Source organism: Saccopteryx bilineata, chromosome 6 (genome assembly GCF_036850765.1).
Source record: "Saccopteryx bilineata isolate mSacBil1 chromosome 6, mSacBil1_pri_phased_curated, whole genome shotgun sequence".
Lineage (NCBI taxonomy): Eukaryota > Metazoa > Chordata > Mammalia > Chiroptera > Emballonuridae > Saccopteryx > Saccopteryx bilineata.
Window position 1 is genome coordinate 202,046,785 of NC_089495.1, and position 20,807 is coordinate 202,067,591.

Sequence of the window (20,807 nt, forward strand, 5' to 3'; positions counted from 1 at the left end):
GAAGCTGGACAGCAGAGGCAGAGCCTACATACTCCACTGCTCCAAAATGCCGGGACATCTAATTTTTATTCTACAGCCCTTAACTCTCTACCCCTGTACGTTCTTTCCTTGCTTTCTCCTATGCGCTTTTCCCTTCGTTTTCATCCTTGGCGGATAATTTATACCTGTTTCCATTTTAGTCTATCGCCACATGGTCTAGGTTGCCTTATGGCGACCTTGACAGACATCTGGGTGGGAGGCCCGAGGGGAGGGTGGAGGCAGTTAGCTCTGAGCGATAAAACCCTCAGATGGCTGTGAGTAGGCGCCGCGAGGAGGTGGTGATAACTGAGTTCCACTCAGCGTTGTTTTCTAAGAGATTGACAGGAAGTGTACCAACTGCCTTTGCTCTAACAACTTGCGCGATCTCGCGGTACAGGGACGCCAATCCAGGGGGTGGAGTCAAAGGGGCCCCTCTGAAAGGGGGATGGGAATATCTGTGGCGCAATCTTTGCGCGAGATTGAGCCATGGTCGCTGGGGCCATTCTTAGATCTCGCGACATTTCGTCCGCTTCATTCTGGAACCGGGGACAGCTTCTCGCGAGAGCCCGTGCTGAGGGCTCTGTGAGGCCCCGTGTGTTTGTGTGTGTGTATGTGTGTTAGTGAATGTGAGTACGGGAAAGCAGCGGCCGCCATTTCAGGGAGTCTGCGGACGCTGTCGCAGAGTTGGAGTCTGAGCTGCCAAAGCCGCCTTCCTGCGCTCCCGCTCGGGCTTCTCTAATCCCATTGTTTCTTTTAGATTCGCTCGGGCCTATCCGCCCTTGGAGCCCGAAATTCGGGCTGGGCGGTACCGCGGCCCGGGCCTAGAGGCTTAACAGTAGCAACAGCGGCGGCAGCAGCAGCAGCCACCCTCTTTCCGAATACGAGCACCGCCACGTAAGGTCCAGGGAGCCCGCACAGGTAAGGAGTTGTTGCGGACCCGAGTACTGCCGGAGGTTTTTTAAGGCTTGGTTCTTTTCTGGGTTCAGGTATTTAGGCGGTCTTCAGCGATGCGGGGAGGGCAGATTTTCGAGAAATCGGCCCCCTTTTGGCGACCGCGCCCTTCTTTTCCGGTCGGGTAGGTTTCAGAGTCCTTGAGTGGCACGAACCCCAGAGACGCTTCGGGCGGATGGCGACCTATCCCGTCGAGGCCTAGGCGGCCGCGACCTCTCAACATGGCGCCAGCCGAACGCTGCCATGGCACAGCACCCCTCCCAGCCCAGGGAGTTTCCCCTGCCCCTAAAATGGCAGCGGGGTTTTGCGCGGAAAGGGCGCTGTGGCTCGGGGCTTCCGGGTTCTGTTTTCGGAGTTGATTGCAGGCTTTTTAAGGTCTGTTTTCGTGTGCTCCATCTTAGAGGCATTTCAGATGTAATTGCCTATCCTGGTGAAGTTTGTCGTGCCGCTTTCGGCATATTAGGGCTTTGAAAAAGCTTTTCTTCCGTTTTGGCGTATTCGAGTGAAATGGGGCATAAATGAAAAATATTTACTCATAGAATTACCTTATTGTTTTTGTAGGCGTTTAGAGAAAATGGCAGACGATATTGATATTGAAGCAATGCTTGAGGCTCCTTACAAGAAGGTGAGAGAAAACACGTCGGTGAGGTTTATATATTTCTTAATTTAGCATTATTCACGAAACTACTGCTGAAATGTAAACTAACCTCCCCGGAGTCCTCTTGATTTATCTTATCAGAGATGCATTACGTGTAACTTACAAAAGTAAATATATGATATTGATGTAATAATATTGTGCAGTAGTTTCACTTCAGCGTGATGAATAAATGCCCATCTATCTCTCTTTGTAGACTTGCCTAACGATATCTCACCTCTACTCCCATGAATTCACCTTTGATTCCAGTGTGAACTGTCAATCATAAGGTAGTAATTGAGTGACTTATCGCTGTACCGTGGTCCCCTAGGTAAAATGACTCAACTAAGAATTACCAGCTCCAGTTTGGTATAGCAAAAAAGGTGAATGTAGTGGTTTGGGAAAATAGCAGGGGTCCAAGAATAACAAAATATAACCAGTCTGTGGCAAGCAAATCTTTTAAATAAGTCTTACACGAAGAAATGGGTGAGATTTAAGTTTTTTTTTCTATATATGTTAAAGACTGGTGACAGTAAAATATTAAAACAGGCAGGTGATGATCTGCTGCTCAGTTAATAATTACTAAAATTCTTGGATCCCTGAATAGAAAAAAAAATTTTTTTAAGCAGGAGAGGCAGTATCACAACTTAGAGTCACTTGATGACTGTTTTACTGTTCTCCATACTGTTTTATTTTTAATCAGTCCCTGCCATATTCCACACTAAAAACTACAAAGGAATTATTTTGGCAAAGAATAGTAGTCTTTGACCCATTTCAGTGTCAGTAAAAGTCTTTTCATTCTTTCACCAGTCGGTGGTGGAAATAGTATGCATGCATTATCACTGGTGTCACAAACTGTAAGCTTTGTAAGTTAGCAGTTATACTCCTCTAACTGATGAGATCAAACTTTAAAATAAACATTGCGCTAAACCTTTTTAAAATAATAACGTTTGTTTTGGAGTGTATAGCACGACCATGTGGTACCAATTTGGAAGAATTCTTTATAGCTTTAAGTAGTGTGCTTAGTTTTGTAATGCATAAGACTCTTGAGCTTTCTATTTTAATGTTAAGATTCTTGTGTCTTAGTTTAACATGGATGTAGTTCCATGTAAACAGGTATGGAAATAGGAAATGTTTAGGCTGGACTGGTGGATTATTAATTGACTTTCTTGGGTTCTTGGGAGTCAACATTACTAAAGCAGTGTGAATCCCTGTTTGCTTCAGGGCGAGATGTGTGACAGAGGTGGCATCAAGCTCTTACAGTCCCAACCCTCCAACGGAAATGGGCGAAGATCTCAGGAATGGCATCGGTCACAGGAAATCGATAGTGGCTGGCTGCTAGCATGGCCACTTGGGGCTTAGGCAGAAATAGAACCATGGTACTGACCAAAGGGACCATAGCACACGGAATAAAACTCAAAACAGGACTTCATTCATGTTTTAAAGAACTTCTATTTAACCACTTCAACACTGTAAATCTGGATAACTTAATATCTAAGTATATAAGAAAGTAAAATTTAACATGTTAATATGCATTTTTTTTTGTATCTTGACTTAATTTTAAGCAACAAAGTGGTTAAACCCATGCCCATCTAAATTTTTTTATAGCCTTCCATGTTAAATTATGAATAAGTAATTAGTTTTAAAATTGTTTTGTATTTTCTTATTCCTGTTCCCTTTACCCTTTGACAACTTGAAATGTTACCACTTCGTCCTCATGATGTTCTTCTATCAACCCTGCTTAGGATGAGAACAAGTTGAGCAGTGCTAATGGCCATGAAGAACGTAGCAAAAAGTAAGTTTTAAGAAGGGATCTGGGGAGGGGGGTACTTTATGTATTTGGGGTTTTATTAAAGTTCTGTTCCTGTGGCTAAAGCATCAAACGCTCTTTTCCAAAGCTTTTCTTTGCCTTCTTTAGACAGGTGTTTACCTTTTGGGATGGGAGACTATTTGAGGATATAAAACTATGGACTCCTTCCCTAGATTCCAGGGACCTTTTGGACAACTTCCCCTTAAAGTCGACTTATGACAGTTTAGATGAGAGCTGTATTAGAGCTTGTTTTTTGTTTTAAGATTATTAACTTGGCTTATTGTTTAGTGATGTTATCAAATTAAGCTAACATCCACTGAAAATGAGTTACGAAGAAGAAAAGGTAATACTCAGGCCAGGGAAGGTATTATTTGTTCTACAGTATCAAAGGAGTCAGAGCTATGAATTATTGAAGCTCCTTGTTACTTAAAGGCCCTTTCTGGCATACAGCTCTGTACTTAAGTACTATTTGTGTTTCCCTTAGGTAACTTTTGTTTTTAACTTTTTAAACTCTGGTAGTGAGAATGAAGTTTTTAAAAATTGAGTGATATAAGGTATATGAGTTAAGTAAGCTAAAAATAGTTACTTGGTGCTGCAAAGTAGTTTACTTAGACTTGTACATAATACAGTATACACAATTCTAAGTAACAAATTAGACCTACTTTATAAGGTTTCTCCTGTTGGGAGTTTCCTTTCAGCTCTAAAATTAGTTGATTCTTAGTATCGCATGGTGTGTGTTACAAGCATTACATTGTTTATTAGATTGTATATTTGTGATGTCATATCAAAACATTTTGTCATCTTCATGATCCCTTCATACATAATGAAGAATGATAGTGAAATGGCCACTTTTCTTTTTGGCTCTTTTCCTCCTAAGAGCTCAAAGTGCTTTATAATACAGTGCCTTAATAACCTCACAACACCTTTGTTAGGTAGGTTGATAAAATGTATAAAAAGATGAAAAATTGTCAGATGATTTTATTCAGGCTTTGCTACGCCAACCTTTTTAAATTATAATTTCCCTAAAATAATGTAATGGGTAAAAATGATCTAAATTGTAGAAAATGTCTTAACATGTTTTTCTGGTAGAAATCTGTTATATATATAGTTCCTTACTAAGCACAACAGGTAATGCGTATTAGGTTGGGTTTAGTCTTGAATTGTTAATGTATAAAGCAGTCAAGCAGGGATTGTATGGTTTAATGTCACCTGGTTTTAGACCTTTTCCAAAGTAGCTTTCCTGATTAATGGTTCTAATTTGCAATTCTGTAATCCAAACAAAACTTAGGGGAGGGGGGTTGTAAATTTAAATTGACTGAAATGATCCAGTCTAGGTATCAGCCCCAGTGAGTGAGTCAAGTGCTGAAAGGATGAGGACATACACTTTGGGGTACAGACTTTTTAGTTGTACCTTTCTCAGGTGTCGCTCCTTGCTGTTAATACCATCTTCAATTTTACTTGTTTTCATCCTGCATCTAATTGAGACTACCAGGCTTTTACCAAGGACTCAATGACTGATGCTTAGTTGGCTTTAGCTAATGTAGAATCTTACGAGACTCAAGAGAATGGACAATTTTCTTTAATTGACCATTGGGATCTTTGTTTAAGAGAAAAACTTAAGAACACTCCCAACTACCATCTGGTATCTTGAAATGTACAAGTTATTTCTGTCACACTTCTTAGCCTCAAATATGTACAGCTGATTAAATAAATGACTCCTTGGTTCAGTTGGGAACTTTTCGCCCTTTTTTTGAAGCGAATTAATATTTGAAAATAATTTCAAAGTTATCTAGACACGCAGTTTTGTGTTTAGGGATAGATGCAACATAAAACAAAATGTTCAGTGCTTTAGTTTTAGTGTCTGAACTAAAGGAAGTACCATGTTGCATTTTTCATCCTAAAACTTCATTGTCTTAAAAGCCATTGAGTATTGGGATGTAGTTTTAAGATAGTAAGAAAATAAATATTCTGAGAATTGGGAGTGACTGGTAAATGTTTTCTTTAAAAAAAATAGTCATTCTTATTTTTAATGCATATACTCAGTCATATTCTGATAGTAAAAGGAAATAAGTTTAGTATAACACAAATTGGTTATCAATTAGCCTACTTTGGAAAGAGCACTATACCCGAGTTTGGCAAGACCTCAAAAGTGTGCTTTTTAAGTACCAGAGCTTGCCTTCATGGGGATGTTATTTGTTAATGTAACTGATTTTGCAGAGTCTAAACCAGCATTGATTTAGTTAAGCTTTTTAGGAATTACTCAAAAAAGGATGACAATAAAATGACACAGTTGAAATATATTGGCTACTGTGGTGTGGATTATCTATAAATTTTGGAATAAATGACTTTTCTATTTTTTTCTTATTTTCCAGAGTACTTTGCATTTAAAATTTAGATCTTCTTACATGGAAGAGGTCAAATCCAGTTATAGCAAAACACCTTTACAGCAGAGGCCATATAACCAAAAAGTCCAAAGGGCCAGCCCAGGGGACCATTTACTTCAATGATGTTCAGTACAAAATTCCACTGCCACTAAAGATATTGGAAAGTCCCTTTTAAGTTGTAACAGGATTTGACTATTAGTATGGATTTATATCCCTTCTTCAGTTAACCTAACACATGTTCTTTGAAGCTGCAATTTGTTATAGAGAAGTATACTGCTTTCTTTGCATCCTTTAATTTTTGTCTGGGCTTTTATGCAGAGGATTGTATATTCTGAATGTTTTAGTATGTTGCTGTCTTCTTACTTGTCTGGGGTTGCCTTCAGATGTGGGTGGGGACTCATAAAAAGTCCTAAGAAAACCTTATTTTGAAATTAGCTTTCAAATTTTCAAATCCTTTCCTTTGGTAAAATAAGTTTTGGGTTCAAAAAGGTAAATAGGGAGGTTGGCTGCCTCTCCTCCCACTATGAGCCTTCTATGAGCAGAGCACAACTTTGTCTCATTTGTGGGAGATAGAGTTACCTTTTACTTTGTCCCCTAATTGATTATGTTTAGGACTTGCAATTGTAGCTATTGCACAGAATTCTTTAAGAGGTAGTGTCAGGCTTTTTTTAGGCAACAGAGTTAGAATGTTACCTGTTGCCCTTCTGGGCATTGCTTTGATGACTTCTATATAAATAATGAGTGTAGCCTAATTTTCTGTCATGTGCTACTTAGCATATACATTTCTGACAGTCAGGTGGATTATCTTGAAATTTTAGACAAAGTTTCTGCCTCCTTGGAAAGCTCTACATCTCCTTGTGATTGGAGTGTGGGTTTCAAGATTCCAGAAGGTGGGTGTCTTCATTTTCTATTTTCAATGCACTCTAAGATGACCTGCTTACAGGTTCTCTGAGGCAGACTTCAATTGCTCTTGTGCTGAATAACTTTGCTTTTGATAAGGTCTAAACAGTTTAATGAAATTTTCATATGATGTAGAGTTGTCAAAATGTTTACTCTCTTAGCCACTACAAATTGACATTTTAGTGGAATACGTTTATTTTGAAATGTCTTTCAATTTATATTGAAATATCTGAAGGCACCTCTAAAATTTGGGTGATGGCACAGATCATAAGATTTAACTGAAATGAGTGGGTGGTATGCTGTGAAGACAGAAATGAACAAAGATATGACTGACTGGCTTTTTTACCTTTCAGAGTTTGAGATTTTATAAAGATTTATATAGATGTTGCTTGTTATTTTGATTGCACCCCACAGGCTTTTATAAACTTTAATAAAAATGGCATATTCCATTTTCTGGTATACTCATTATTGAAATGGTCACAATAAAGTCTAGGAGTGTTAGAATGCATTTTACTGCATTACTTTTTTGTCCTTTGTCATTACCTGTAATTTTACTCATGAAAACCAAAATATTGATGTCTCTATGGCCTGTTGCAAGTATTAAATATTTACATGTTAAATTGGCTTAAGTGAAATTAGTGTATTTAATGAAAATTTTTATATATGGTTCAGCACTAATATTTAAATGTTAACATATTCTAACTGATTTATTATTGTATCCTATGGATTACAGTAATACTTGTTGGCCAGTTACATGATTATATGATGGTCAGACTTTCAGTTCAGGTTTTGATCCATACCAACTGATCAGTCTTTTCCTCGTTAAAACTGTCACTGACACTCAGGAGATCAATGTAGTCCTTGCTCTCTGAAATGATTCTGTCAACTGAACGTTGGTTTTCAGTAGTAGAAGGCAAAGGTTGGGTGTTGTTTACTTTACCAAGGAATCATTTTTTCTTAAGTATGATTATCATTGTATGATACTAAAAGCCAAATACATTCACACAAAAAAATATTAGAAGTTCTGACCATAAAAGGAAGTATATTTTGGCAGATTCTTAAACTAGCAAGGTAATGGTGACATTTTCTTTTCTTCTCAGGAGGAAAAAAAGCAAGAGCAGAAGTCGTAGTCATGAACGGAAAAGAAGCAAAAGTAAGGAACGGAAGCGAAGCAGAGATAGAGAAAGGAAAAAGAGCAAAAGCCGTGAAAGGAAGCGAAGTAGAAGCAAAGAAAGGAGAAGGAGTCGTTCCAGAAGTCGAGACCGCCGATTCAGAGGCCGCTACCGAAGTCCCTAGTATGTAGCTTAATTATGGTGGTTTTAGTTTGAGAGTCATTTGCTTGCTAGGTATCCAGGTGACAATTTAGGCCTGAGTGATTTGAACTGTGAAATTTTACTTTTCATTCTGATTAGTTAAAAAGTATTAAATAAGGATATTGAGTCAAGTAGAAAATTGTGTGGATAATACATAACTTTTTTTAAAATTCAGGCATACAGATTATTTTGTTATTCCATAATAAAAATAAAATTTAACTGTATGCCAGTCCAAATGACAAAAGCACTAGAGTGCTTTAAAATAAAAGATTTGCTATCTAGTGCCAAACACTTCAAAGCTTAAAGGTGTGAACATTTATTGAGCATAAGTTTATTCAAGAGTTAAAGCTCAGATGAATGAAAGTTACAAATATGTACACTTAGATCTGTAATTAGTTAACAGAGATGTCTACGTGGCTGTTCTCAGCTGAAATGACAAACTCTTTTGTGAACTTGGTGTGTGCTCCTGGATGATGATGTGGTGGGTGGGGGGGCTTGTAACATTTTGTATTTAAGGATTTTTTTTTTCTAATAGCTAAATGTGCTTTAAATGTTAAATCACTGGAAAAGTTGGATATGGTTAAGTTGCAAAGTTTCATTCAAGTCGTCTTTTTTTTTTCCATTTTTCCAAAGATGAAAAACAGGCAGTCAGACAGACTCCCGCATGTGCCCGACCGGGATCCACCCGGCATGCCCACCAGGGGGCGATGTTCTGCCCTTCTGGGGCGATGCTCTGTTGCATCCAGAGCCATTCTAGCGCTTGAGGCAGAGGCCACAGAGCCATCCCCGGCGCCCGGGCCATCTTTGCTCCAATGAAGCCTTGGCTGCGGGAGGGGAAGAGAGAGACAGAGAGGAAGGAGAGGGGGAGGGGTGGAGAAGCAGATGGGCGGTTCTCCTGTATGCCCTGGCCGGGAATCGAACCCAGGACTCCTGCACGCCAGGCCGACGCTCTACCGCTTTAAAGTCATTTTTTAAAAACCCCACCGTATTAAGAACTGGGGAAGAGCCTACCTACAACTTACAGAAAGGGCTGAATCTGGCAGTCCTTAGTGGTTTTCTCTTACCTTGCTGTTGTAAACTAGGAGGCGTATTAAAATGAATTTTTCTAACTTCAAAACTTGAATGGTTGAGCCCTGGTCGTTTGGCTCAGTGGTGGAGCCCTGGTGGGCGTGCTGGGTGGATTCCGGTCAGGCGCATGCGGGAGTCTGTCTGGCTGTCTCTCCCCGTTTCCAGCTTCAGAAAAATACAAAAAAAAAAAAAAATTGAATGGTTGAGTGGAATTCAAAGACAAACAGTGAAATCAGAGCCTTGGTTCTGTCACTTGGGCAAGTTAACACTCTAAGCCGTGGTTCTCAACCTGTGGGTGTGACCCCGCTGGTGTCACAACCCACAGGTTGAGAACTGCAGCTCTAAGCTTTACTTTTCTGAACTTTTAAAAAGAGGTAACAATCAACAGAAGAATATTAATGAGCATTAAGAAGAGTGTAAATAAAGAACCCACTATACTGCTATTCACAGAAGGTTTTGGTATTTGAAGCCATTAAAATATCACTTATTTCAAATGCTCTATTAGAAACACTTCGCTTTTTACCCAGTTTATCAAAGTTTACTGCATTCTCTTTTATAAGAAGGAATGAAATAAGAGAAAAAAGGATTACCTTAATAAATCTTGAATATTGTTTTCTCTGTTGAGGGACAAATACTTGAAGTCAGCCTGTGATCCTGGTGTGACTTATTTTAGTTTTTATATTCGGTTTCAGGTAGTTTTTAAGTCATGGAGGCAAAAACTGGGACTTTTATCATTAAAGGGGAAGAAAATATACATTCTTATTTGAACTTGGATTTAACCAGGAAATGTCACTGAATGAATGTGAAGGACCCATTTATTTAATTCAAAATAATTTATTTGGAACTACTTGGATATTGTAGAATTCATGAAAATGAATACAAATGTGGATCACAGATCACTAAGTTAGGTATTTCATCCTTCTGAAAAAGAATCACAGGATGAGCACTAGGAGACACTAGGGAACATCTGGCTGCCCAGATTTCAAAACAGAAGGCCCAAAACTACTGGGCCTTCATAGAGTTATTTTGAATACAGAATAAATCTGTAATTCAGAATGGTTGCCGCCGTTTTTTAATATTTATTTTTTTTGTGTTATTTTTTCCTTTGAATAGTTGCCCTTTTGATCTTTGAAAACACTTTAATACAGGGGTAGTCGACCTTTTTATACCTACCGCCCACTTTTGTATCTCTGTTAGTAGTAGAATTTTCTAACTGCCTACCGGTTCCACAGTAATGGTGATGTATAAAGTAGGGAAGTAGTTTTGTTTTATAAAATTTATAAAGCAGAGTTACAGCAAGTTAAAGCATATAATAGTAATTACTTACCAAGTACTTTATGTCGGATTTTCACTAAGTTTGGCAGAATAAATCTTTATAAAACAACTTACTATAGTTAAATCTTTTTATTTATACTTTGGTTGTTCCGCTACCGCCCACCATGAAAGCTGCAACGCCCACTAATGGGTGGTAGGGACCAGGCCGACTACCACTGCTTTGTCAAGTCTTGAAAAATATGTTTTGAGGAATTGAACTTTCTTTACCTCTTTACTATGTAATATTTTGTTACAAAGAAGTGAAGAATGATGTGCTAAATGTGGTTTTTATGCAGTCCCTGAGAAATGCTATTAAATGGAAGTTTGAAATTTCACGATTGTGTAAAGAACTAGTCTTATATTTATAAAAGTTCCTCAGGAAAACATGAATATTGTATATGTACATAGCTGTAGCATGTTCCTGAGAAGGGATGTGTGAAGAAGCATGCCAATTAGTAATCAAGTTCAGGATGATTTATTTTCACTTTTGTGTTTTGGTTTTTATTTATTTATTATTATTTTTTTTGTGTGTGTGTATTTTTCTGAAGCTGGAAACGGGGAGAGATAGTCAGACAGACTCCCCCATGCACCTGACAGGGATCCACCCGGCACGCCCGCCAGGGGCGATGCTCTGCCCCTCCAGGGCGTCTCTCTGTCGCGACCAGAGCCACTCTATTGCCTGGGGCAGAGGCCACAGAGCCATCCCCAGCGCCCTGGCCATCGCTGCGGGAGGGAAAGAGAGAGACAGAGAGGAAGGAGAGGGGGAGGGGTGGAGAAGCAGATGGTCGCTTCTCCTGTGTGCCCTGGCCGGGAATTGTACCCGGGACTCCTGCACGCCAGGCTGACGCTCTACCACTGAACCAACTGGCCAGGGCTGGTTTTTATTTTTAATCTCAGGAATGTATTCAATAAATGTGTAATTTAAAAAAACCAGTAGACTAAAAATATAAAAATAAGTAGGAGTGAGCATTTTCAGAATTTAAAATTTTTTGAAGCTGTATCCTTTGGTCTTGGCACGTCTCAGTGGTCCACGATGGTTCTAGTTTGCCTGGGACAGAGTTAAAAGAGAAGGTATTTCCTCTTCATAATTGAGGTGGAAAAGAAGCAGCCTATATACAATGTTAAACTTGCTGGAGAGCACAGGAATGTGATCTTACCAAGATCCTAAACCTATAACTAATGTAATTTTGTGTTTTCTTTTAGCTCCGGACCAAAATTTAACAGTGCCATCCGAGGAAAGATCGGGTTGCCTCATAGCATCAAATTAAGGTTTTTAAACATACTTCCGAATTGTTTAAATTGTTTTTCAAGGAACTCCTGTGTACCTGTTTGGGTAACTTCTGAAATTTTTAACATTGCAGCCGACGACGCTCCCGAAGCAAAAGTCCATTCAGAAAAGACAAGAGCCCTGTGAGGTAGCCGTTGTTCATATTTCTTTCTCTAGAGCTTTTAGCTTTCTGTTTTTGTTTTTTTTTTTACTTTAGGGAAAGGAAGGGGGGAGGAGGAATGGGAAGCATCAACTTGTAGTTGCTTCCCATATGTGCCTTGATGGCACAAGCCCAGGGTTTTGAACCAGCAACCTCAGTATTCCAGGTCGACATTTTATCCACTGCACCACCTAGGTAAGGCCTAGAGTAGACTTTGGGAACCGTTTTGGCTGAGAGAGCCATGAACGCCACATACTTTAAAATGTAATTCTGTGAGAGCCATACAACGACCTGTGTGCGGGACACATTATTCAATAAAAACTTGTTGTCCCGAGGACAGCTGTTATTGGCTCAGCCACTCGCAACCATGAACATGAGTGGTAGGAAATGCATGGATTGTAAAACATGAGAATGTTTTTATATTTTTGACATTTTTATTAAAGATTAGCTTGCGAGCCAGATGCAGCTATCAAAAGAGCCATATCTGGCTCGTGAGCCATAGGTTCCTAACCCTTGGCCTAGAGCTTTTAGCTATTATAAACCTTTTGCAGTTTATGATACTGCTAAATTTAATGTTATTATGTAAATTGAACGATATTAAACTTGCATCCTTTTGTAGTGCTCATACTGTTAATACATATCTAACTTTTTAAAAAATTCATTGGGGGGGACAGACTGTTGCATGTGCCTCTACTGGAATCCACCTGGCAAACCCGCTAGGGGGCGATGCTCTGCCCATCTGCTCTATTTGTTTCTCAGCAGCTGAGCTCTTCTTAGTGCCTGAGGTGGAGGCTATGGAGCCATCCTCAGCGCCTCAGGCGAACTCGCTCCAATTGAGCCAGGGCTATGGGGGGGGGGGGGGAGTGAGAGGGAGGGGCGGAGTAGTAGATATGCACTTCTGTATGCTCCGTTTGTCTTGACCAGAAATCAAACCTGGGACATCCACATGCTGTGTCTATGCTCTTCCACTGAGCCACTGGCCAGGGCCATTTCTAAATTTTCAGTGGCTTTCTTTTTTATTTCACGTAACAAAGAGTGAAGTATTAACTACTGTTTTTTGTGTAGATATCATGTGATCTTATTTTCCTTTTATATATTAACAAAGTTTAATAGTAGCTATAGAAATCTTGAAATAGACTTCATGCCTCACCAATGGTAGCGCAGTGGACAGAAGTGTTGACCTGGGATGCTGACATCCGAGGTTCAAGCCCTGAGGTTGCCGGCCGGAGCGCCAGCTCAGCTTGAGCAAGGGGTCACTGGCTCGTCTGAAGGGCCCTCATCAAGGCATGTAGGAATAGCAATCACTGAACAACTAAGGTGCCACAACTATGAGTTTATGTTTCTGATCTCTCTCCCTTCTGGGTTTTTTTCTCTCAAGAGATTTCACGCACTGACCTCCAGAATTAATAATTTTGATTTTTTTAAATTGCTTCAGTGAAGGCCTGACTTGTGGTGGCGCAGTGGATAAAGCATTGACCTGGAAATGCTGAGGGCGCCGGTTCGAAACCCTGGGCTTGCCTGGTCAAGGCACATATAGGAGTTGGTGCTTCCAGCTCCTCCCCCTTCTCTCTCTCTCTCTGTCTCTCCTCTCTAAAAATGAATAAATAAAAAAAATTTTTTTTTTTTAAATAAAAAAATTTAAATTGCTTCAGTGAAAATAGAACAATCATGAAAAAATACTTAATTTACAAAGTTTTGAATAAATTGACTGGTCTTTAAGTAGCTGTTCTTAAATGTGTCTGAGTTATTTTCCTTTGAAATAAAGAGAATGCTCCAATTTACCATTTTGGTTCAGCAACATTTTATTTTGTTTTTGAGTGTTTTTTTTTGTAATTTTCTGAAGTAAGAAACTGGGAGGCAGAGAGACAGACTCCTGCATGTGCCTGACGGGGATCCACCCGGCATGCCCAGTAGAGGGTAATGCTATGCACCTCTGGGCCATGGCTCCATGGCAACTTGAGCCATTCTAGTGCCTGAGGCTGACGCCACGGAGTCATCCTCAGTGCCTGTTTCAAGTTGGCTCCAGTGGAGCCTTGGCTGCAGGAGGGGAAGAGAAAAAAAGGAGATGGAAGAAGGGCGGAAAAGCAAATGGGCGCTTCTCCTATGTGCCCTTGCTGTGAATTGAACCCAGGACTTCCACGTGCAAGGCCAGTGCTCTACCACTGAGCAAAACGGCTAGGGCCTGGTTTTGCAACATTTTTTTACACTTTTGTTATATATACACGGAAGCTGTTCTTGAATGATTTTCTTGGCTTCCCGGAAAGGGCCACCTGTCAACTTTGAATTTATCTTGTTTGTTATTGTCTAATCAGGATTTGGGTAAAAACCTCAATAATTTTTTTTTTTTTGCTTTTTAAAAATTATTTATTTTATTTTTTTTTTAAAGATCTTTTTTATTTTTATTTTTTGTATTTTTCTGAAATTGGAAACGGGGAGGCAGTCAGACTCCCGCATGCGCCTGACCGGGATCCACCCGGCACGCCCATCAGGGGGCGATGCTTTGCCCATTTGGAGCGTTGCTCTGCTGCAACCAGAGCCATTCTAGCGCCTGAGGCAGAGGCCATAGAGTCATCCCCAGTGCCAGGGCCAAGTTTACTCCAATGGAGCCTTGGCTGTGGGAGGGGAAGAGAGAGACAGAGAGGAAGGAAAGGGGGAGAGGTGGAGAAGCAGATGGGCGCTTCTCCTGTGTGCCCTGGCCTGAAATCGAACCCGGGACTCCTGCATGCCAGGCCAACGCTGTACCACTGAGCCAACTGGCCAGGGCTTTTTATTATTATTATTTTGTTTGTTTGTTTTCCTCAATAATTTTAAAAGCTCTTTTTCTAAGATATTGAGGTTTTTACTCTAATAAAATTTAGTTTTCTATGAAAATCCTCGTTTAGTTTGCTTTTTCTGGATTTAGTCCAGCTTTGTACCTGTGTTTTACAATGTTTTAAGTGACTTGATTGTTTCTCGGCGGGATGTATGTACCCTTTGATAAGGGCACACATGCTTATATGAAGAACTTATTTAAAACTTTTACCATATACTTCATGACAGATGTTAGTAGATAACTTTCTTTGTAATATATAAAACTTTCATCTATTGTACTCTAGTAGTAATTTTCTCCTTCATTTGGGCACTTCCCTCTATAAATCAAGAAGTATAAGGCTATTTGTAATAATGACTAAATTGATGACCAAGCTTTCATTTGTTCTTCCTATGGCATTCACTTGTATCACGTGATGCCTAGGGGTGAAATTTGGGACTTAATTCAGGTGAATTTGATGTGCTGCCATTTTGTTACATATGTATAGGATGGTGGACTGAGAAGCCTTTGTCATGAACCTAGAGTACCTATTTCAACTGCTTTCTAAGTTACTCCTTTCCTGGATTTGTTTTACTTGGGAGAAGGGGGTAGATTGTATGGTAAGAAGTATTTTTTAAAAGACAAAATTTGAAGATACAAAATTTAATTGTAAGAAGTAAAAACTGCTAATGAAGAATGCCCGAAATAAAAAAGAATAAATTGAATCCCAATAATGATATTTGTGTAGTTTTCTGCTTTTCATTTTTGATTTGGTTATGGTTATTGTGTCTATTTTCTATATCCATTGAGAAACATTTCTTTGGATACTAATTTGCAGAGTCTTGGTAAACTGTTTTAATTCTAATAAACCAGCTTTCTGTACCTATCTTAATTTGTTAGGTAAAATAAAATTTTTAGAATCAAATAGCTTCTGTCATTTGCGGTTTTACATTTAAATTATCTTCTGATTTTCAAACTCTCACTTTATGATTTTATGGTTTTGTTGTGGGAAATCATCCTTTCTACTAACTTGGGAACAGTCTAATTTGTGACTAGTTGGGGTTATGTCCTGTTACTGTTGTTAGACTTTCAGGTTTCTGTCTGGCCTTTTATTATCCTGGGGTAATTACCATTTTAAGATTGAGAGGTCATTGGGCTTTTGTCTTAATATGTAAAATATTGTCAGAAGAAACAATCATCCTGTTGAAGGAATTGAGTCACACTGAATTACTTCATGGACATTTTACATGAATATGGCTTGAGAATAATAACAAACTAGTTTCAGTATGGTTTATTCTGTTTATTGAAAATGTACTTTAAAAACCCCCACAAAATTTGTGTTTTTTATTCCTATTAGGGAACCCATTGATAATCTGACTCCTGAGGAAAGAGATGCAAGGACGGTTTTTTGCATGCAGCTGGCAGCAAGAATTCGGCCAAGGGATTTGGAAGAGTTTTTCTCTACAGTAGGAAAGGTAATCTTAGCCTGTTTAGTGAGGTCAAACACCTAGGAATTACAAACATTTTAATAATTGTCAATATGATACATAAAAGGAGAAGACATCTGAGCACCAAACCTTTTGATTTAGTAGGGCTCTTTTCTTTTTTTGACAGAGAGAGGGACAAATAGGAAGGGGGAGAGATGAGAAGCATCAAGTCTGCGTTGCAACTCCTTAGTTCATTGATTGCTTTCTCATATGTGCTTCCTTTACCGGGGTCTACAGCAGAGCGACTGACCCCTTGTTCAAGCCAATGACCTTGGGGTCATATCTGTGATCCCACGCTCAAGTCCCAGTCTGATGCTCTATCCGCTGTGCCTCCATCTGGTCAGGCACTACTATTATTTTTTACGTGAGGAGGGGAAATAAATCCCCCACTTGGGCCCCAACTGGGATCCACCTGGCAAACTTTTCTGGTCTGATGCTTAAATCATCAGAGCTATTTTTGGCACCTGCAGCTGATGCTCTCAAACAAATTACTTTCAGCTCCTGGGCCATGCCAGTTGAGCCACTGGCTGAGAGGTGGAACTGGGTGTGAGGGGGAGAGGGAAGGGAAGGGAAGCAGACAGTCATTTCATAGATTTTATCTTTGAAAATTTTTTTTGTCTCACTTTAAAGTTAGTATTGTAGTTGTTTGTACATGCTACGATGTTATTTGTCAAAAGTTAGAGGGAAAAAGTGTGCCTACAGATTTACTTTTTTAAAAACAATTTAATGGCTTCTACCTTTGCTCCATCAACAATGTGTCTCGTTTTTCTTTTTGAAATTATTATCTATAAGCTTTCGCTGGATGGTTACACAGACAATCTTGTGTTTTCATTTTAGGTTCGAGATGTGAGGATGATTTCGGATAGAAATTCAAGACGTTCCAAGGGAATTGCTTATGTGGAGTTTGTCGATGTTAGCTCAGTGCCTCTAGCAATAGGATTAACTGGCCAACGTGTTTTAGGAGTGCCAATCATAGTACAAGCATCACAGGTAACATTTTTTTATTGCTTAAGAATTTGATCATTGATAGTAATGGAAACCTACAGTTGGCTTAGTGTTGTGCTGTACTGCTTAGTGCCTTAACATAATCAGTCACCACTTACTACCTTAGATCGTATGTTCTCAGAATAGCTTTGTTTTTAGTATGGTGTTTTTCAGTTTCATCCTGCTGGATTTTAGTTATAGGTGGTACCTATTGGATAAGAAAGATTTGAGAACTTGGTCTAGAAATTTATTGATTTGTTATAATCTATTAGTTGTTGAAGATAAAGCATCCATGTACATGGATGGTTTCCCCTTCCAGTCTTTAAAGTTAATTGATTTTGACACTTTTGAGAGTACATTTATTTTTTATTTTTTTATTTTATTTAATTTTTTGTATTTTTCCGAAGCCAGAAACGGGGAGGCAGCCAGACATTCCCGCATGCCCGACTGGGATCCACCCAGCACACCCTCCAGGGGGTGATGCTCTGCCCATCTGGGTTGTCGCTCTGCCCATCTGGGTTGTCGCTCTGCCGCAGTCAGAGCCATTCCAGCGCCTGAGGCAGAGGCCACAGAGCCACCCTCAGTGCCCGGGCAAACCTTGCTCCAGTGGAGCCTTGGCTGCAGGAGGCGAAGAGAGAGGAAGGAGAGTGGGAGTGGTGGAGAAGCAGATGGGCGCTTCTCCTGTGTGCCCTGGCCAAGAATCGAACCCGGGACTCCTGCACGCCAGGCCTATGCTCCACCACTGAGACAACCAGCCAGGGCCTGTAGAGTACATTTATTAAAGCTGGGGTTAGTGAAGCAAGGAAGGGTTTAGGATAGAAGAAACAACAGGAGAGAGTGTAGTTGGTGCTGCTTTGGCTCACTGCGAAGTTAGAGACACATTCAGGGCGTAGGAGACACATTCAGGGGGTTAGCCACGGATGAGGTGCTCCTGCTGCTCATTGCTCCTGTGGTTGCAAATTATCTGGAGTCCCTTAGAATTTAAGGAGGTACATTCCTGTGAGGGAAGGGAAGGGTATGCAATGATTGAGAAGTTTGAACACCTATAACTTCTAGTATTTCTTTAAAATCATACATGTATTTCGAACTAATTTGAGACTATGTTAATTATGTATGATCATCCAAATTGTGGTAGAATTTCTCTTAGCAGGTTTTTTATAGTGTTGGCATTAATATTTTAGTATACTTAGATATGGAAAAATTGGGATATGTCAACCAAAGGATATTATAGTACCATCAGAATGAGTATATAATGTGAAAGTACATACCAGGATTTATGATCAGTACCTGAATAATCATGTTGGTTGCTTTTCTAACCACTTAAGTAAATACTTCATAACTCTTAAATAATCTGGTTACTTCATCACTTACATAATATTAAGAAGTTATGCTTAAGTTTTGTAACCAGATCTTACATGAAATTATAGTTTCACTGCTAACATCTTGTGCAAGCATAATTAAATAACTTATTAGCTCTATCACATAAAATGTAGTAATATTTAATATTTTAGGAATACTAAATATTAGGTAGTTGTCACTGATTGTATGTTAACAGTAGGAAAATAACTGGTTAGTATGTTTCCAGTGGTGGAGGAAGGTAAAGCTAAGACTGACCTGAACCAGGGCCGAGAAGTTTCAAATTAAATGAGGTTTTGAATTCATTTAATGTTAACCTCCTGTTGACCTATGCTGTTCAAGGTATGCCAGTTTGTTACAAAAAGGTTAGAATGTAAATTGAGAATTACTGATATTTATAACTACTACTTGCTTTGGAAAAAATAAATTGGTTTGATTTGATTTATATTGACATAAGCCCTTTTATGAAAATGTACTATTAATAATAGTGATAATGAGAATAACATTCGTTTTAATGAATAATGACTAATTCACAATTGCAAGGAACAGTTATATTTTTCACATTAGAAAGTCTGATAATCAGGATTTATCATGTTAACCATTTAGCCATTGACATGTTAACCATTTAAATCAGTCAGATGTTAAGTGGAATTATACAATATTTGTCCTTCTCTGTATGATTGTTAGCATTTTGTTACCTTTGACATCAGTCATTAAGCGAACATAATAATGTGAATGGCATTTACCATTTTACTCGCTTGTATTAGTTCTGTGTAATGTACTCTGACTTACCTAACTTTTAGGCAGAAAAAAACAGAGCCGCTGCAATGGCAAACAATTTACAAAAGGGAAGTGCTGGACCTATGAGGCTTTATGTGGGCTCATTACACTTTAACATAACTGAAGACATGCTTCGGGGGATCTTTGAGCCTTTTGGAAGGGTGAGTTCCAATTTCTTGACTTGATCATTTTCTTCAATAGATTCTTGTTCGAAATACAACTATATAATTTTTTTATTATTTTATTTTATTTTTTTGTATTTTTCTGAAGTTGGAAATGGGGAGGCAGTCAGACAAACTCCCCCATCCCCCTGACCGGGATCCATCTGGCACGCCCACCAGGGAGTAATGCTCTTGCAAACAGGGCCATTCTAGCGCCTGAGGCAGAGGTCATGGAGCCATCCTCAGCGCCCGGGCCAGTGGCTCCAATGGAGCCTTGGCTGCGGGAGGGAAAGAGAAAGACAGAGAGGAAGGAGAGGGGGAGGGGTGGAGAATCAAATGAGTGCTTCTCCTGTGTGCCCTGGCCAGGAATCAAACCCGGGACTCCTGCACTCCAGGCTGTGGGCCAGCCGACAACTATATAATTTAAGCTCCTATAAAATTAACATTAAGATGAAGGGGGTGATTTTTTTATAACGCTTTTGTGACAAATTCAGTTAAACATTCCTTGAAACCCTGGCCAGTTAGCTTATATGGTTAGAGCTTTGTCAGAATTTGCCATGCCTGCAGGTTCAGTCTCTTGTTGGGGAACATAGAAGAATCCACCAATGAATGAGGAAATAAGTGGAACAACAAATTGATGTTTTCTTTTTTCTTTCACTCCATCTCTCTAAAAGTTAATGTTAAAAAAATAATGCCCTTAAAGATCATTTGAAATTAGAGACTATATCAGGGATCAGAAGCTTATGGCTCCAAGCCAGATGTGGCTCTTTTGATGGCTGCATCTAGCTCGCAGACAAATCTTTAATTAAAAAATGTTAAAAATATAAAACATTCTCACGTATTACAATCCATTCATTTCCTACTGCTCATGTTCATGGTTGCAGGTGGCTTGAGCCAATCACAGCTGCCCTCCAGGACAACATCACCTTTTATTGCATAATGCATAACGTACGCGTCTTTGTATGGCTCTCATGGAATTACATTTTAAAATATGTGGCATTCATGGCTCTCTCAGCCAGAAAGGTTCACGACCCCTACTCTATATTAAACAGTATTTGTATTGCTACAATGAAATGCATACTGAGTATTAGAATCAATCACTTTAAAAATCAACATGACCCTGACTGGTGGTAGTGCAGTGGATAAGGCATTGGTACCCAGAAGACTGAGGTTGCCAGTTCAAAATCCAAGGTCACTGGCCTGAGCTCAGGCCACCTTGAGTACAGTATCATTGACAGATTTCAAGTGTTGCTATCAGCCTTCAGTTGGCCATTCAGGAAACATACGAGAAACAATCAGTGCACAAATAAAGTAATGTCATGTTGATGCTTCTGTCAAACAATTTTATTACTTTTTTTTAAATTAACACAATGAATGATAAGTGTCCGGTGCATTTGGACCAGCCAAATTTTTTTAATGCTCTTTTATGAAA

At 39.4% G+C, this 20,807-nt stretch overlaps 1 protein-coding gene across 10 annotated transcripts in view; it reads left to right on the plus strand.

Moving 5' to 3' along the window:
• The first annotated feature begins 619 nt into the window (after positions 1 to 619).
• The window catches only part of RBM39 (RNA binding motif protein 39), a 37,304-nt gene continuing 17,116 nt past the window's right edge, over positions 620 to 20,807 (plus strand). For 2 of the 10 annotated variants that reach the window (XM_066237353.1, XM_066237355.1), the window contains exons 1-9: positions 620 to 936; positions 1,531 to 1,612; positions 3,349 to 3,398; positions 7,798 to 7,992; positions 11,596 to 11,661; positions 11,754 to 11,807; positions 15,965 to 16,082; positions 16,932 to 17,084; positions 19,238 to 19,375. In XM_066237353.1, the coding sequence (XP_066093450.1) occupies positions 1,544 to 1,612; positions 3,349 to 3,398; positions 7,798 to 7,992; positions 11,596 to 11,661; positions 11,754 to 11,807; positions 15,965 to 16,082; positions 16,932 to 17,084; positions 19,238 to 19,375 (843 nt within the window). In that variant the 5' untranslated portion in view covers positions 620 to 936; positions 1,531 to 1,543. Of the gene's footprint in view, positions 937 to 1,530; positions 1,613 to 1,820; positions 1,894 to 3,348; positions 3,403 to 6,615; positions 6,692 to 7,797; positions 7,993 to 11,595; positions 11,662 to 11,753; positions 11,808 to 15,964; positions 16,083 to 16,931; positions 17,085 to 19,237; positions 19,376 to 20,807 lie in introns of those variants that run through there. The other 8 variants (XM_066237354.1, XM_066237360.1, XM_066237358.1 and 5 more) reach the window with 7 other exon arrangements.